General features: G+C 36.7%; 1 protein-coding gene across 1 annotated transcript in view; it reads left to right on the forward strand.

The window, feature by feature from the left end:
* The window catches only part of LOC124555064, a 704,233-nt gene that overhangs the window by 310,324 nt on the left and 375,709 nt on the right, over positions 1 to 18,200 (forward strand). Inside the window, exons 35-37 of the mRNA XM_047128850.1 lie at positions 1,832 to 1,987; positions 4,063 to 4,310; positions 13,841 to 13,973. Of these exons, the coding sequence (XP_046984806.1) occupies positions 1,832 to 1,987; positions 4,063 to 4,310; positions 13,841 to 13,973 (537 nt within the window). The remainder of the gene's footprint in view (positions 1 to 1,831; positions 1,988 to 4,062; positions 4,311 to 13,840; positions 13,974 to 18,200) is intronic.

An 18,200-nucleotide genomic window follows, 5' to 3' on the forward strand; every position in this document is an offset into this window, starting at 1 on the left:
TTGTGGTTGTTTGCTCCAGAGTGCTGGTTCTCAGCTTTATCTGAGTGTCTGATGTGATCTTTGAACTTTATAAGTAATAAATGGACACTCTGATTAATTTTGGTTTATTACTTTTCTGTTCATAAACAACATCACATCAGTGCACTGAATGATTAGTGAGTCAGTACTGCCACTTTCATCATAGACAAAAATAGAACATTGCTTCTTGTAAATATACACACATCTGTTAAGGCTCCTATCACAACAATCACTCACCTAAGTGCTGTAGCCAGAAAGATGTCCATTCAGTTGAGGCTGCCACTTTTATTTTGTGGGCTAATGACATAATTCCCATATCATCAGACAAGCCCTACATTTGAATTACAATATGTCTAATGATTCAAATTAAATATTGTGTAAATTTAAACTATGTTGGTGGCTAATAATACAAACCGTTCAGTGTATTCAAATCACATTGGGAATCCTTCATAAGTTGCCGGTACGACTGCATGCAGAGTGTGTTTTCAGTGTTTTTATTGAACCAGGGTGAAAGGTTTGGAAAAGGTTAAAAATATACAGAAACAAAAATTACCAGAAAAATCTTAAAATAAAAATATAAAAATGCTATCAAAATATATCCCAGATTACTCTGTTTGACCAGAGGATTACAAAAACATAATTGGTTTTTATGTAGGCAAAGTATTATGAAAATTATTGATATGTCTTTATTGATGTTTTAATCAATTAATAGTAAAACATTATCTTTTAAGTAAAAGTAGCTGTCACACACGAGGATTGGAATGCATCAATTGTTATGTCAGTGTGTATAAGAGGGGGTTCTGACTCTCAATACATTGTAGTAAAGTTGGGGATAATTTTTAAAATACAGATCAAATGCATAAACTTGAAACACGTGAAGAGAGCTGATAAAGTAAATATGGGTAAGAATATTGATATGTAAAGAATTGGATAATTTCAAGCAATTTTGTGTGTTGGCCATAAGTGTCTGTTATTATATATCTGAACCAACTTTTGTTACTGGTACATAGAATCTAGGTTATGATGAACAAAGCAGTTTCCCTCTGAAGCAGCACTTTGGAATATACTGAATGATTACATTCAATCTCAGATCTATAAAGGTGTGGTGAGTTGATTAGAATTATATAACACAGTTAGAACACTCTCCCAAGTAGCTTACATAAACAAGAGTGGGTACAGATTTGAAATATTTTTTTTGATTTAGTGGTTGTTTTCCATTCCAAAGAGACCACTTCATGGATTTATCTGAATAATTACATAAAATTATATTAAAAGTGAACCTTCACTATTTACTGGATTCTATCTCAGTCAACTTGTAACCCCTTGTCACATTTTCCAATTCTCTTATTTCCTCTTTGCATATAAGAGAAGAAATTACTGCTTTTGAGAGACTCAAATTTAACTAATTTCTAATCAAATTTTGCTGCTTGTAACTTTTTTATTATATTTTTACATTTTTAACATCTGCTCTCTGTGTCTGAAAATAATATTTTATGTGTTCTGATTTTCCTTTTGATTAATTTTCCATCAATTACAAGAAATGCCTCAATGAAAAAGCTTTTCTACTCAAACTGAATTTATGATGCTGATCTGTAGTTATGAACAGTGAGATCTATAGTCAGTGTTCTTCATCTCTTGCTTGTGATATTTGTGTATTTAATCCCATTTGTGTCACAAAATTAAAAGTAAAAGTAAAAGTAATGTGTATAAATGTATTAAGAAGTGTATTCTTTTGCAGAAATTATGTCATTATCACTCAATTCAAGACATTAATATCAATTTTTATGCCTTGATAAAACTTTCTTTGTTTTAGATAAATGGCGAATACACTGAAATCTCTGGTGGTATGAACCTGAATTCCTCAATTTTGAGTATACCTACATTTAATGTTATAATTACAAGAAACTTCAGCAAAGCAGGGAATATGATAGGAATGTCATTATACCGTCTGGGAAAACCTCTTCAGACAGTAAGTAAACAACTTTTAATAGGAGAAAATATTATTGACTCTATAACATATAGATGTTGTTCCTTATAGAAGCTATGTTTAGGGTTGGTTGCCAACACAATAATGAAATGAGTTGGCATGGTAGAGGTATGCTGTGTTCTAGAGTCTAGCCTTGTATAAGTTCCAGGGAACACTTTAAGGCAAGTGGTACTGCTTATTATTCTGTTCTCTAATGAAAGATTTTCTCTTTTTATGATAACAACAGGTGACATGACAGAAGTAGAAATTACATAAACATCAAAAGCTCTATGTACAGTATGCTTTGGCAAGATTCGTAGTTTTGTACTATGTTTGAAGGTGTTTTTATTAATTTTTTGAAAAATATGAGTACCATGTAAAAGTTCAATGTAACTGCATCACAGTACTTCCCATGAAAAAAATTATGGACTATTATAATCTAAAGAGAAACATTGTCAGGCGATAGCAATTGTAAAATGACATGTTCTCTACTCGCATACGTTTGGAAGCCATGGACAGCTAGTGAGCAGCTTGGCTGTGTTTCTCCATTTTGCATACCATTATATGCTGACTGAACCTAATATTGATTTTCTACACTTATTGAGCTAGTACAGTTTCTAAAAAATTAAACTGAACTCCCACACACAATGCGTGAAGGCCCAATGGTGCCACCCAGCTGCTGTGTCATCCTCAGCCCACAAACAATACTGGATGCAGATATGGAGGAGCATGTGGTCCACACACCTGTCTCCCAGCCATATGTCAATTTACAAGACCAGAGCCACTACTTCTCTATCAAGTAACTCCTCAATTTGCCTCTCAAGGGCTGAGTGCACCTTGCTTGCCAACAGTGCTTGGCAGACAGGATGGTTACCCATCCAAGTGCTAGCCCTGCCTGACCACTCTTAAGTTTGGTTATCTCACGGGAACTGGTGTTACCACTGCGTCAAGGCTACTGGCAAGGGCAGTTTCTGTTACGTGCTAAATAACTATGCTATCACTTCTGTCATTGCTGTAGGGAGAAGTGTTTAAAAAACCTAATATATGTGTTTAATTTACATGTTTCATTCTTGTTGGTATGATGGCAAAAACAAATATTGAAGAGTTATTCAAGCATTTTCATTGACATCTAAAAAAAGATGTACACAACAGAAAATTAATTCTGAGTCTCTTCCTACCACAAGTGTACCATTTATCAGTAAAAATGTAATTGTGCGTTAATTCCATTTCTGCACGTTCTCTCAGTCACTTAAGTACTGATTATAAACTTTGTGGGAATGTACACAACAGCAAATGAAGTGTCAGTATTCTGCTGTCACGAGAGTATGATATATCAATACTCAGGCACATTAGTGCTGATCAGTTAGGTAGTTGGTTGGTTTGTTTGGGAGAAGGGACCAAATAGCAAGGTCATTGGTCCCTCAGATAGGTGGCAGGCATTTTAATTATGCTTGTTAGATTTTTGGATTTCAGTGCTTGCAGAAGCCATTGAGACCATTGTTACTCTCAGTTTTTTGACAGCATTTCTGTGCTCTGTGCAAAGTGTTCCACAAACAACACACTTGCTACCTTTTGCAGAAAGTAGTTATGCATCACGTTATCTTCAATCCATATGACATTTCCCAATGTGTTATAATATTAAGTGAGAGTTGTGAATATCAAGTGAACTACTGAGAGTGTCTCTGCACAAAACAGTAATTTACAGTTTTAATATATTTAAACCTTAGATGACAAAATTTGTTAAAATGTTTCAGACATCAAACAACGGGCTCGAGTCAATTTGTAAAGTAATTCAGCTACTGCTATGACATTACAGTCATAATGGAAACTTGTTAACTTGTTTTCCCAAAGTGTACATTACCAAGTCTTCCTCTGGTGACACTGATGTCCTTGTTTGCTTGTATTCACTCTGAAAATCATAATTGGTCCTCAGGACTTAGGCCATCTAATAGCAAGAGAAATTTATTTTTATTGCTCAGAGAATGTCAGTGGCACAAGTGCATTGTACAAAATACAGTTTTAGTATTATAAGAAGCAAACTGAAAATGATGTTTACTAAAAATATAATTTTCTTTCAGTACAAAACAGAATGTCACTGGCTTGTTTTAAATGATACAAGTATTAAAGCATCCCTGAAATTGCTTACTCCTATGGAAAAATTACAGTCATTAGAATCACAGTGGCTGGTGGCCTCTAATTTTGATGAAAACTTTTGTAGTCTAAACTTTTTGATCAAACATAATGTGGAAAATGAAATAAAATTTTATGCTATGATGACAGAAGATCACTTGTCAGCAGAACTGAATACACCATCAAAGAATTTAAGGTTTGTGTAATTACAATAGTATGAATTACTAAATAACCATATCATTAGTTTAATTGGTTTGTATTATTATTATAAAATGTTGGTACTTGTATTGCAGTGCCATCTGAAATAAGCTGTGAAATTCCTTGCAGTATTATCTGATATAGTGATACTTATGAGGCATAGTTAACGTTGCATCTCTAGTTCTTTATAATTCTCAGACCAGAAAAATGTGTTATACTCGAGGTGACAAGAAATTCATTTCACTGTAGATTTGGCTACATTTTCTCTTGTACATAACATGCAGTTACTGATTAGCTACTTTCATTTAAGGAACTGGGTAATCTGACATTTCATCTACCCATGGTGGCTGTCACTCCTACAGAGAAGTTAATATGTTGAAAAATTGTGTCTATATTTGAGTTGTAATTTGTTCCATAAATACATAGGAGATAAAATTGTATATCTTGTAGTTATTATGATTGGCTATGTTAATTTACCTGTAAGCAGTAATGAATTGTGGTAGTTTGACTGCCTCTTATAGTTCAGTAGATGTGAAATAAATTATTGCTGCTATTACAGTTAAATGGACATATGGAGGCTTTGCCACATCTGAAAAAATCATCCCATCGCAATAGTTTGCAGAGTGTAGATGTAGGTTTTAATCACATTTAGTTCCACAGAAACTTTTATCTATATGGCCGATGTGTATTCTAATCACTGAGCAAAGTTAGCTTAGTGATACATTCATTTTGAACTATTAATACTGTAAGTATGATACGAAAATGATCTCTAAATTTTGTCTATGTCATGCTCACATCAACCTCCTGAAACTGAAGGAACATCATTTTTTTCAAATTTAATCTATGCCAGAAAAAGTATATAAACTACAAATGAATGGTGAGCTCACATTCTGCATATGGATTTAAATCTATAGATACACAAATTACTGATTAAGAAAATTTTCACTGTAAGTGTCCGTGAAGTGAAGTATTTTGCCCAATACTGCTTTTAATTTACATCAATTATTTATTGTAACTTTTTATGTAAGGAGAAATTGTTTAGTTTGTTAATGGCAATAAAAACCACTGCTGAATCTACCATTTTTCATTCAGCCAATACCAAATATTGATATTTTTGAAATTTAATTTCTTTACATCTCTTCCATTAATTTTTAACAGGCTTTATAGTACTATCAGTCCCATGCTTCAACACCTCATTCTCTTTATTAATCTGCTTTTCGGTACAGATTTTATTGTGAATACAAATGAATGCTCATTCAGAAAAATCCTTGAAGTTCCATGCTCATTCAGAAAAATCCTCAAACTACCCGTTTTTTTCCCTTCTACAAAGGATATCTTCATCATCATATCATTCTGAGGAAAAGTGCCTGAATAATTCACCAATTTTGAAAGGTGCTTCAGTGATGTGGTATATTACCAAAATAAGGCAGTATTCATACATTTACAGTAGGCTGCTATTTAAATTTGCTAATATTTATACTCTAAGGCTTGTTACATTTCTATGTACAGCCTACACTGTCTTTGATTATGAAGGTCCATGGGCAGAAGTGTAACACCTAACTGCAGCATTCAACACTATTGGCAATACAAAATATGTGGAGAGTTCCAATTAAGATATTTAAAACAATACAAATAAAACAGTGAAACTGAATCAGCAAAAACGATTGCTTTTCTACTACTGTGTGGGTAATATTTATTTAGAGAAGGGAGACTAAAGAGGGAAGAGAAAGAAAAAGTACTGGCTGACAAAACCCCACAAAACTTATATGCAGTTGTAGTGTGAGTGAAGAACGATGAACATCTAGAGGAACTGTGGTGCAAGTTCAAATGTGTTGTCTTTCAAGTTATAGAATGATGTAAACCTAACAGAATAATTTAAAATGACAGATATCTCACTTTCTGTTCAAGCAACATCAGGAAATTTTTGACAAATGCCACCTATTGCACAATATGTAAAAGCAAAGCTTAGTTTGTCTACAATACTGATTCCCAACAAAACAGAATCTGTTTGTGGTCCACCAGGAGAGTATCAACTTATGTATTTCGATTTTTCTGTGCACTTTTATAATTCAGTTCACAAATTATTTGTGTGTTTGAGTATTTAAGTGGTGTAGTGTCATGTTTTAGTAACTGTTTAGTGCAGATTTACACTGGTTGTTGTGCAGTTGTCATTTGTTTTGAACAACTAATGATCATTGCAGATAGCTCAGCCAGGCACCAGCCTCCATTCCTGAATCACTAGGAGAGAAGGTTGTTTGTTTGTGTTTGCAAGCATGCAGTGAACTAAGGTCACAGAGAGGCTCAGTGCTTTCAAGTAGCTTGTGTTTCCATTTTCAACAAATTTTATAGTGATAATTCATGGTGAAGACAACAGCTCTTGGTATTGTGTGTGGTTTATTTTCCCATTAAAATTTCAGTTGTAGAATGTGTAGGGTGTAGGCATGCTGTGTGCAGTTGCTGGAGGAGCTGGCCATAGTTTGTGAACAGCTGAAGACACTGCTGTCTGTGGTCAGCTGTTTGCCAGCCTCACGTGTCAAAATTTTAGCAGTAAATTGTTGAAGCATTTATAAAAAAAAATTCCTGAATTAACTGCCCTTCAGTAAAATTGTTAGGGTGAAATTATACTCACAATAGAGAGCTGGAGGGAACCAAAATAGGAAACTTCAGAATATTTAATGTGGCATAGAACATTTATTGGAAAGACAGGTTGGACACCATAGGAGGGGTGTTCATTGCGGTCAACAAAAGTATTGTATTTATCAAGGTCAAAATTGAGTCTGACTACCAAGTTATCTGGAAGCAAGTAACTACCCCAAGTGACCCTAAATTAATCATCAGCTGCTTTATTGTTCACCTGATTCTGGTGTAAAATAATTCAGAGAAAAATCTGTGCTCAGCACTGTGGATGTACCCCAGTCACATTACGTTAGTTGAATCTGACTTTAACCTACTGAGTATAGACTAATACATCTATGGATTCAGAATGACATTTTCACTCTGCAGCGGAGTGTGCACTGATATGAAACTTTCTTGCAGATTAAAACTGTGTGCCAGACCAAGACTCAAACTCGAGACCTTTGCCTTTCGTGGGCAAGTGCTTGCTTGTGAAAGGCAAAGGTCCTGAGTTCGAGTCTCGATCCAGCACACAGTTTTAATCTGCCAGGAAGTTCATCTATGGATTAATTGCAGGTGGTACAGACAGTTTTCTGGGCACATTTTCCAAAAACTCTCTTGAGCAGCTAGTTCGACAACCCACATGCACTGGAAATATTTTAGACCTTTTAGCTACAAACGTGCTTGACCTTGTTGATGATGTCATTATAGTGACAATTATTACGAAATTTAATAAATCCATCAAGAACGGTAAGGGAGTACTTATATTGGAAAGAGCAGATAAGTAGTTGTCGGCCTCCTACGTTGGGAATGGACACCACCTAGTTACCATACGATGGAGGTAGAGGAACTATGGGCGTAGTTTAAACTGACTGTTAATTGCACTCTTCAGAAGTATGGGCTGATTTAGGATGGAAAAGACCAACAATGGATTAAAACAAAATTCAGAAAATGCTGAGGAAACTGAGATTGTTGCACTGTCAGTGAAAAAAGAAAACAGAAATGTTGACAGACATAGTTTGTGGAAATACTTGCATCTGTAAAACAGATCAATGAGTTAAGCATACAATAACTTCCAACATCATAATGTAGAAAAAGATATTGCTGATAACCCAAGAAAATTCTGGTCTTACATAAAATCAGTGAGCAGGTTGAAACCTTCTGTCCAGTCACTTTTTCACCATTCTGGTGTGACAATAGAAGACAGCAAGATGAAAACTGTAGTTTCAAATTTCATGTTTAAGAAATCATTCATGGAGGAGGATCATTCAGACATACTGTCACTCAGTCCCCTATATGGAGGACATAGTAATACGTATTCTTGGCATAGAGAAGCATCTGAAAGAATGGAAAATAAGTAAGTTGCCAGGCCCAGACAGAATTTCCAATTTAGTTTAACAGTGTATACCCTTTGGCATTGACTCTTTACTTAACTTGCAGTTATTGTGACTCTCTTGCCTAGTTCAAAGTCCTAAGTGACTGGAAAAAAGTGCAGGTGACCCTTATAAATCCCTAAATCTAAGCAGGATAGAAGAATAGATCCACAGCCATACACACCAATATTCTTAACATTGATTTGCTGCAGAATTCTTGGACATTGGACATATTCTAAGCTATAATCTAATAAATTTCCTTGAGATTGAAAAGCTTTTGTCCACAAATCAGCATGGATGTAGAAAGCATTGTTGTATATAACTTTGCTTGCCATTTTCTCACAAGATATCCTGTGAACCATGGATGAATAGGTGATATGTGAGTGGCTCAAAGACTTCGTAAGTAATAGAACCAGTATGTTGCCCTTATTAATAAGTGTACATCAAAGATGAGTGTATTATCAGGAGAGCCCCAGGGAAGTGTGATAGAACAGTTCTTGTTCTCCATAAACATAAATTATCTGATGGATAGATATACAGGAATGTCGCTGTAATGGTAACTGTTCACTGATGACACTGTAGTATACAGGAAAGTATTGTCATTGAATGACTGTAGGAGGATACAGGGTGACTTAGACAGAGTTTCTATTGGGTATGATAAATGATAGCGTGCATTAAATGTAGAAAAATACTTTTTAATGCAGATGAGTACAAAAAACAATCCTGTAATGTTCAAATACCTTTTTAATGGCGTGCTGCTTGACACAGTCATGTCAATTCAACATCTGGGTGTAACATTGCAAAATGATATGAAATGGAATGAGCACATAAGGTCTGTGGTAGTCTAGGTGAATGATCAGGTTCAGTGTCTTAGGAGAATTTAAGGATCATGTGGCTCATCTTTAAAGGAGACCACATATAAAACACTCATGTGACCCATATTGAGTACTGCTCAAGTGTTTGGAGTTACCACCAGGTCAGATTAAAGGAAGACATCAAACGCATTCAGTACACACTGGTAGATTTGTCACCAGTATGTTCAATCAATACTTAAGTATTATAAAGTTGCTGTGTGAACTCAAATGGGAATCCCTGGTGGGAAGACAGTGTTCCTTTCATGTAATGTTGTTGAGGAAATTTAGAGGACTGGCATTTGTGAATGACTGTAGAATGTTTCTACTGCCACCAGCATAGATGAGATTAGATTAGATGTAATTTTTGTTCCAATAGATCCATTGTGTGGAGATCCTTCAGGATGCAAAACATGTCACAAAACAAGAATACACAATAAATATTTACAAAGAAAAAAAAAAAGCAAATTTATCTTCCACAGATCCAAAGTGAAATTGTCATCATGGGTGTAGAATAATGTACATTGTATGTAAGGACTGCGAAGGCAAGATAAGAGCAATTAGGGCTTATATCGAAGCATATAGACAGTCATTTGCCCTTGCTCCATTTGCAAGGGGAACAGGAAAGGGAATGCCTAGGATTGGTACGAGGTGCCCTCCATCATACATCTTGTAGTGGGCTTCAGAGTATGTATGTAGATATTGATATAAATGAACTCTAGTGTGACTCTTACTTGAATGCTGCAGAAGTCTACTGGATCCATATGGAATTGGTCTTACGTGGGACATTGTGTATATACAATGAAGCGCAGTGAATAGCCACAGCAGAAATCTTAAGAAGCAGACAGTTGTTGAAGGACACAATACATTTCATGAGAACCTACCTAGAAATCCGGAGGAACTGACACTCAGGCCAGAAACTGTGAATACTCTTTATTACCCTACAAATTGATTCCATAGACATAAAAAAGGTAGATGTTAGTCAATAACATCACACACAAAGTATACAGTCATTCTTCCCCCACCCCATCTATGAATTGAACAGGGAAAAACTTAAATATGGTACAATAAAAATTATTCTATGCCACACAGTTCATACTTATTTGGAAGATACTGATGTGGCTGTAGAAAGCATGAAACTGCAGAGGCCAGATTTCTTCAAGTGTGGCTAGATGTCTACCTGGAAAATGATGTATATCATTTGGGAATGTCCCAAACTACATAAGGAAATATTTTTTTGAGAGACATTCCTGTACACTTACTTGAAACTGATCTTTCAAAAGGGAATACCACCTCCATTATTCCAGCTCAGAATTAAATGTGGAGATTGTAGTTTGAGTGGTTTTATTTTGTGCATGTAGTGTAATGAAAATTTGATTTTTCAATGTTGAGAGAGGTCAGTGTCATGTAGCTGCCCTCTGTATTCAGTTTGTGCACCTATGGTAAACATCTCACTTTTTGCACACACATTAAATTACTTTTATCATGCCAGAACTGAGCAGAGAGATGATGATATGAACACTGACAGACCAGAGCACTATATTTGCAATAACTCTCAATGATGTTGAACATGTCAGTACGTTTAAAAATAAGATTCATTTTGAAAAAAAAAAAAAAAAAAGAAACTGTATGATAAACTGGGACGCACACCTTAAAACTTTCCCTTTCCCAATAAGATGTTCTACTGGTTGAGCTGTCCAGACTGTGCAGGCACAACTCACAGTACACCCTTGCAGCTATAATTTGCCTGTACAGAGGTACTAATTTTCTGGAATTAGACATACTTCAGTAGGTAATGGCATTCAGAAACCTTCTAGGAGTATTATATATTTCAGTTAATAAGTGTGCTGTGGTTGCCAGTTCAAACCTAATCAACAGTAAATATTTGTTATTTAATATTTACCATTACTGAAAGGTTCTTGAAATTTATTTTGTTTATAATGCTTGTATATTCTGGAATGTTCAATGTATGTGAATGCCAGCATTCTGGAATGTTTGATGTTTTCATAAATAGCTGTTTTCTCTGTCCAGGAATTCAGTTCTGTTCTGTCTGTCTGTTGGTGTTTATAATAAATGTACTTTCAGTGATAAGTGTTTTATTTCAGTGATGACTGCTTTCAGCTCTGAACTTGACCAATGTTCCAAATAGGAAACATAAAATGTTTGCATTTAAATATAAAGGCAGTTGCCTATACAGACTAGAACCAGAATATGAGCTGTACATCATTCTCGCAGTCCATATATTCAGGAGCCCAATGGATTGCTACCCAACAGTAAGTAAGCTGCACATCTTGCTTCCATTGGTGTTGTCCAGAGACACTTCTCAGGATCTGACAAAATGGTAAAAATGATTCAGCTGAGTTACCAAATACAACAGGTGGAATGAAATGACATGTTTGGCAAGTGTGTGTTTTTACTTGGATGGCACAACACAGCATTGGTTCAAGAACAATGAGGAGAAGTCAATAGGTGGGATAAATTCAGGGCAACAAACAGCAGCAAGTCTGCTTAGCTGAAGAACAACTGGAGAACAGAGTCCAATATCATGTTAAAACAATAGATCTGCATACGGAATGTGTTAGCCCTATGCCAAGTTCTGGATCCACATATGACTGATGCTGATAAAATCTCAGACTTGATCAAAAAAGTTGCAGAAAACATGTATCAAGCCCTTCTAGTAAAGGATGTCGCAACATCTGAGGAAATCATCAAGGGTTGACAGAACATTTAGGATATGCAACAGAAAAGAATAAGGGAAAAGAAGTAACACTGAATGCCAAATCTGACCCCTGTGGCAGTTATGAAAGGCCATGGTGACCTCATCTCTCACACATGCCAGGTAGTGAGAGAAGAGAAACAGCATTTTATGGCAACCAGTACTGTGGCACCAAGTAAATGAGAGATAGCAGCCATGAATATAGATTCCATACCACAGTAGGTAATAGAGAACATAGAAGAAGGTTCTGTTCCAATATCTGCCACTAGTCGAATGAGCCAGGAAGAATGGACTCGGTCTACTCTGACATATGCTGCTGCAATCAAACAACAAACCAGTGCCTAACCAAAGCAAGTACAACTGACTTCTCTGCTAAGTATAACACCCTACTGAAGAACATATATTTGGAGGACAGAGGTCAATATGATGGTGCCCTGGACAAGTTGTACATTACTGCAAAGAAAGAAAGCAAGTTTTTATGACTACTATGCCGTCAGATGTCAACCATCACAACTCTTCTAATCACATTAGTCATCTATAGGTGAATATAATCAAGCTTTTGGACAAAGCTTATTGCTGTACCCTTGTCGAGCTCACTTCACAATACATCATAACCAAAGCCAATTGCTGTATGGAGGTACCAGCAACTGGCCTAGCCACAAAATTCAGAAAAACTAAATGAGCTAAACATAGATACTTCCAGTTACTTTATGGCAGATAAACTATTGAAGTCTGATCCTTGTACTGACAGATATGTATTACCTTTTTGGATTTGAGCAACACCAGAGAGACCATGAAAAGTTATACATACAAATCATAGTAAGAGAAAAGTAAGTCCTTTTAGCAACCCGGGGCACTCTAAGTGATTCTTCTTTTTATGTACCAAACATACCACTGTATCTCCAAAATTGTAAATGATCTTTAAGTAATTATACTGTGGTGTATAGATATATTAATGGCTCTGCTTGGTCGGATCCTTCTTTTATAAAATTATATCCATTTATTTTTAACTAAGCCAAGGACTTCAAATTCCCATTTCACCACTTTCTTCATGCTAATGGTAACTGGTAAATTAGCTTTACATGCCATTTTTGTGAGTGTTGTCCATACGTTTTGGATCACACACAAGCCATGGAATCTCAATGTTCTTTCATAGGTATTTATGTTACCAGCATTCAGTAACAGAATTGTGTATCAGATGCTTTTTCCCATCTGTTATATAAATCAAAATTGATTTGATCAATATCCCTCTCAGACCAAAAATAGTTCACAAAACAGAATTACGGTATTAACATTTGTACAACCAGATACACAATTTACTTTCACAAACATGAAACAATTTTTTTTGCATATAGTTACATAAAAGTCATCTCTTGAAGTGAATATATTAATGTATTAATAATGACTACTGCTGATTCTGCCTGTCAGATGCTAACATCACATAGCTACACAGTTGTTCCAGAAAGACCACAGATCACTCTGCAATGCCATTATGGCTTGCACAGTTTATATGTCATCATCTTGTTGCACTACAGTATTCATTATTCGTATAAACTGTAATGCTTTAAGTTTGTTTTAATTGTTCCACATTTGAGCATGCCTAGTACCTTTGTCCCAAAACTGAAACAGTCTGAGAAATGGAGTGACACAAGAAAAGATAGCACTGAGCAACCAAACTGTATGTGCAAGTAGCTGTTTCTTTATACTTATATGCTCCACAGCATGAAACACTTCTTAACATGGAGTTAAATGGTACCTCAGTCTAGGAAATTTTCCTTTTCTTAATATGCATATTATGATAGAAGAAACATCTTTTGGCAGCATCTGTGGTCACACAAATATTTTTATAGTTTTAAAAAATCTTGATTTGTTTAAAAAGCTTTTTATTTTTTAGGAAAACTACATCTTCAATCAAAAATTGTTTTATTGGAATGAACCTTTATGATCCATGTGTTTCCTACTTTATTTTTTACAGGCATGCAGTTTTGCAAGCCACCATTTCACAAGTTCAAAAAAATAATAACTTAATTAATGCGAATGTAAATGCTGATGAAACATCATACACATTGATTGGAAGTATAGAGCGTGATACTCAGCATCCAGTAAAGGTAAATGATAAATCTGCATTTACTGTGTGTGTATGTTTGTGTGTGTGTGTGTGTGTGTGTGTGTGTGTGTGTGTGTATTATATTGCTTACAAATACATTAATTTAATCACGTGTGATGAATGTTTTATGTTGTGGAAGCAGTAACTGAATGCTTAATATGTTTGTCTTGTTGTGAATTGATTCAATTTAACTTTCATTTTGCTCATAAGGTTTCACTTGGGATCTGATCATGAGCTCTACCATTTTTAGTTCTCACAAAAAGTGACAGAATATTGAAAAAATCACTCCAGTAGAAGGCAGAATGTTTGATAGAGGAAATAAATAATGCAAAAATGCTAATGTGTAAACTTGGGAGCTAATTTACTTCTGTACAACGTAAAATAGAAATGATAGAAAGTGTTATGATGATTTGTGGTATTTATTCATAGTAATTAGGTGTGGACAGAATTCAGATTCGTAAATTCAGGGTGTGTACGACCTGGGACAACCAGGAGATCCGGGAAAACCCAGGAATTTTTTCATCCAGGAGAAAACCAGGTAAAACCCGGGAATCTTTTAGGATTCCGGGAATTTTTCATTGTTTTCGTTTTCAGTAAAATTTTTGTAATTTTGACTGGTAAGAACCAAGGATATTACTGTATCCTGCTACTGCAGAATAATACTTCAACAATGAAACATAAACAAGAAAAAAAATGAAAATTCACAGTACTGGCTAATTTCAACTGTTCACTGCATTTCAAGTGCACGTTTTCATCTTCTAGCATGTGTGGCATTATGCCATAAGAAAGAACCAAACATGATATATTACAGTACTGGTGCTCCAAGAAAACTTATATCCTGAAAACCACACTGAAGAGCTTAATATCAGGTTGAGGTCTACTTGATTGGGAATCTGGACATACGAATGTGCGTTTTAAGTATGCACTTTAAATGTGCACATTTTAGTTATGGTTCACAAAATTCCGATGCTCTTGGAGTATCCTCTGATATTTTTTTTTTTTTTTTTTTTCCACATAATGTATGATCTTTCAATGTTTGCCTATCAGTGCACTCTCTGGAAACTGCTGAAACAAACCTATTTCTAACAGGTTGCTGGTAAATATTGCGAATGGTGGTTTGTCATTATTCAAAATTTTACTGGCACATTTGTGTGCTTTTTAAAGTGTAACACGCATAAAAAAGATCAACATTATATGCAAAATCGTAGCTTCTCTTGCAGCTTATTAACCTTAGAGACCAATATTATATGTGAAAGCTTTGCTTTCTTGTAGCAACACTACATAAAAGTGATGTTGCTGTTGGCTGACTACATCATCTGTCTATGCTCTCAGTATCTGCTGCCATCGACTGCCGAGATCACATGACATGAGCTATGACTGGCTTACAGAAACACATCCCAATCTCGATTTCAATTAATCGGAAAGTAACATGCGGTGTTTGGTGGAATTCCAATGTATACTTTTGTAGTACGAAAATACGCAATGTACATGTTGCTGCACATAAAAGATATTTCTAAAACGCGTCTTTTTCTCTGAGTTTCGTTTTCTAAAGTGCCAGGAAATTCTCCGCCCGTGTATAAAACCTCAACCATTCAAAGGATTGATAGGGGGAAAAATACTGTCACTTAACATGGAAAAAGCATGTTTTCACCTGAAGGAAAGTGTATTTTTAACCGGGAAATCCAGGAAAAGTCCGGGAATTTTTGTTCCTTGTCCATGTATACACCCTGTAAATTGTATATGTGTACAAAAGAAAACTAGAAATATGCCTACATATCATGTTGCCAGAATGTTCCAAACATTATTCATCCCATAAAATGTCAGGGAGTTTTCTCAAGATGGTTGGCTGGCCAGTAGGAGGGAGAAACCTGTTCTGTGGCTGTCATGGAATCATAAGAGCAGTGGTATCAATAACGTAATTTATTCAGCAGAATTTATATGGCCACTGTTATTCAGCAGAATTTATACGGCCACTGTTGAAGGTGTCATGGTGGTGTCATTGATCCTAGGCAGCAGCGCCCTCCCCTAAAACATGTGGAAGAATGTGGTGGCAGCAGTAGTTGCTCCACTTTGCAAAGTACAGTAGTGAGGTGTCCTTGGGCTGTAACTATGTCCAAGTTATGCTGAACTGCTGCAACAAGGCTGGCTGTGCACTGGATGCACCAACTGGGTGCACTGGTGTTGCTGCTCGCAGTGTCACATGGCAGTGTGGGGGTGAGGAGAGTGGTGCCCTGAAACCAGGACCTTGGTGATGAGTAGACCATCATTAGCCCGGCAGTAGGTGAGGTGCAGGAGGGACCCAGATGCAGACTCCAAATCAAAGACCTTTTGGAAACACGCAGGGGTCAGATGATGTCAGCCAGCAGGTGGCCCCAAGCAGATGGCACCAGTTCCGACCCCATGACAATGATTGAAGACACCACCCATAGACCAATGGCTGATGGAGACAGGGTCCAATTGTAGATGGGAAGATGGAACTGGATGCCCCACATAGGATCAATGACTGGTGTAGAGGAGTTCTCTGAGCAGATGCAGTCAATGATAGATAATGTTAGACTGCAGTAGCTATTATTTAATCTGACTTACCCCAGTCTCACTTTGTGTCATGTAGAGGTGCCCAGGCAGTGCAGCATGAGGTAATACTCCACTGCATTGGGTTGGTGGCAAACATCATGCCCCTCGGCACTTTTCTGTCCCACACATCAGAAATTCACAGGCAGCAGGCTGGTCCATCTGCCCACGGATTGTGAAGTCCACAAGGAAGGTGCTTGCGCACACTTCTCTTTCCTTTAGAATACCTGATCTACCAAATCACAGGTTGCTGCTAAATCTGTTAACACTGTATCAGGCATTTTACACTTGTCTTTCTGTAGCTATTTACATTTTCCTCTGTGTTTTTCCAATAGTACTGTTGAAATCAAACTTCCCTTTGACTGGTATCCTTGTGACTACTTACACTGTAAGTGTGACCCGCTCAATTGGTATATGGTGGGTGCAGAGTTCAGGAGGGTGGGATAGATAGATATAGAGTGCCCAAACGAAAACCAGATTTAGATTGGTATTTGATGATTCAACATGTATCACTGTGATTTTATGTTGATGTTGACCACAATACTGTTGTATGTGTTAAAACATTTGCTATGCTCAAATATGCCCCTTCTGTACTGCCATAAACTTGACTAGAGAACTGAGTTGTTTGGAATCCAAGGCATTGTTCAGGAAATTCTGGTTCTTGGAGGTTGTGATACCAAAGCTTCATTGGGCGGGTGCAGTAGGGAATAAGTCAGGTTCAAAATTGTAACTGCTGTTGTAGTAGGAAGTGAGCCAAGAAGTTGGTCCCAAACCATGACACATCATACTGTACATATACTACTACCTTGCAGTTCCAAATGTCCTGCACCTTTAGATCATTGCTCATAGCAATTTGCAATAACTACCACTGGATCATATGCTGAGTACACCCATGTGCTTTTTGCAAATGAGGTTGCAGTGCAAGGATGTCCTGCAGGCACACACCTGCTCTAGTCCCTCCTAATACCAGTTCTATTTTGCTCTTCCCAGTGGCTGTCTGGATTATCCTGTATGAGCATACTGTAACTCGTTCTCATTGTCAACACCACAGTTCATTTTATGATGTCAGTGTGTGGCTTTTCCCTCATGGCATAATTGTTAGTATTTCATTCGTCCTGACTTGCACAAGCTTCTCCAAGCCACCCACCTCACTGGATATGGGTGAATCATGTCATACTCATATTGGATGTTGATGCCTGCTACTGGGAAAGTAATTAGCACATATAGATGAGTGTGGTCAGTTCTGACCCCACTGACACAAGATGGTAAAACAGCAAGTTTTCTCCTCCATCAGTATAATGTCTGACACAAGCCAACTAGGAATTGACTTGGTGGGAACAGGGTAAAGGTTAACTGGCCATTTTCCAAGTGGTGTATGGATTTCTGTAACTCTGTTATCTCAATGTGGGCTTCACCTATACTGTCGGCATGCATGGCCCTTGCCACAGCCAGCCAGGCATCCAGTTGGTCTAGCTGGGCCTTTATTATATGCGAATCAAGTTTCATCCTCACATAGCATTCTGGTATTGTTCAACACTCCATGATTCAGACATCTTAGCTGCATAGTGTGCCATTTGGCCAGGGTTCTGGGACTCCAATTGCTATTAAACAGCTGGTTATTTCCATTTTGTACCTTCTTATTATGCCCTCTACTTTG

This window comes from Schistocerca americana, chromosome X (assembly GCF_021461395.2).
Source record: "Schistocerca americana isolate TAMUIC-IGC-003095 chromosome X, iqSchAmer2.1, whole genome shotgun sequence".
In the NCBI taxonomy this organism is placed as follows: Eukaryota; Metazoa; Arthropoda; class Insecta; order Orthoptera; family Acrididae; genus Schistocerca; species Schistocerca americana.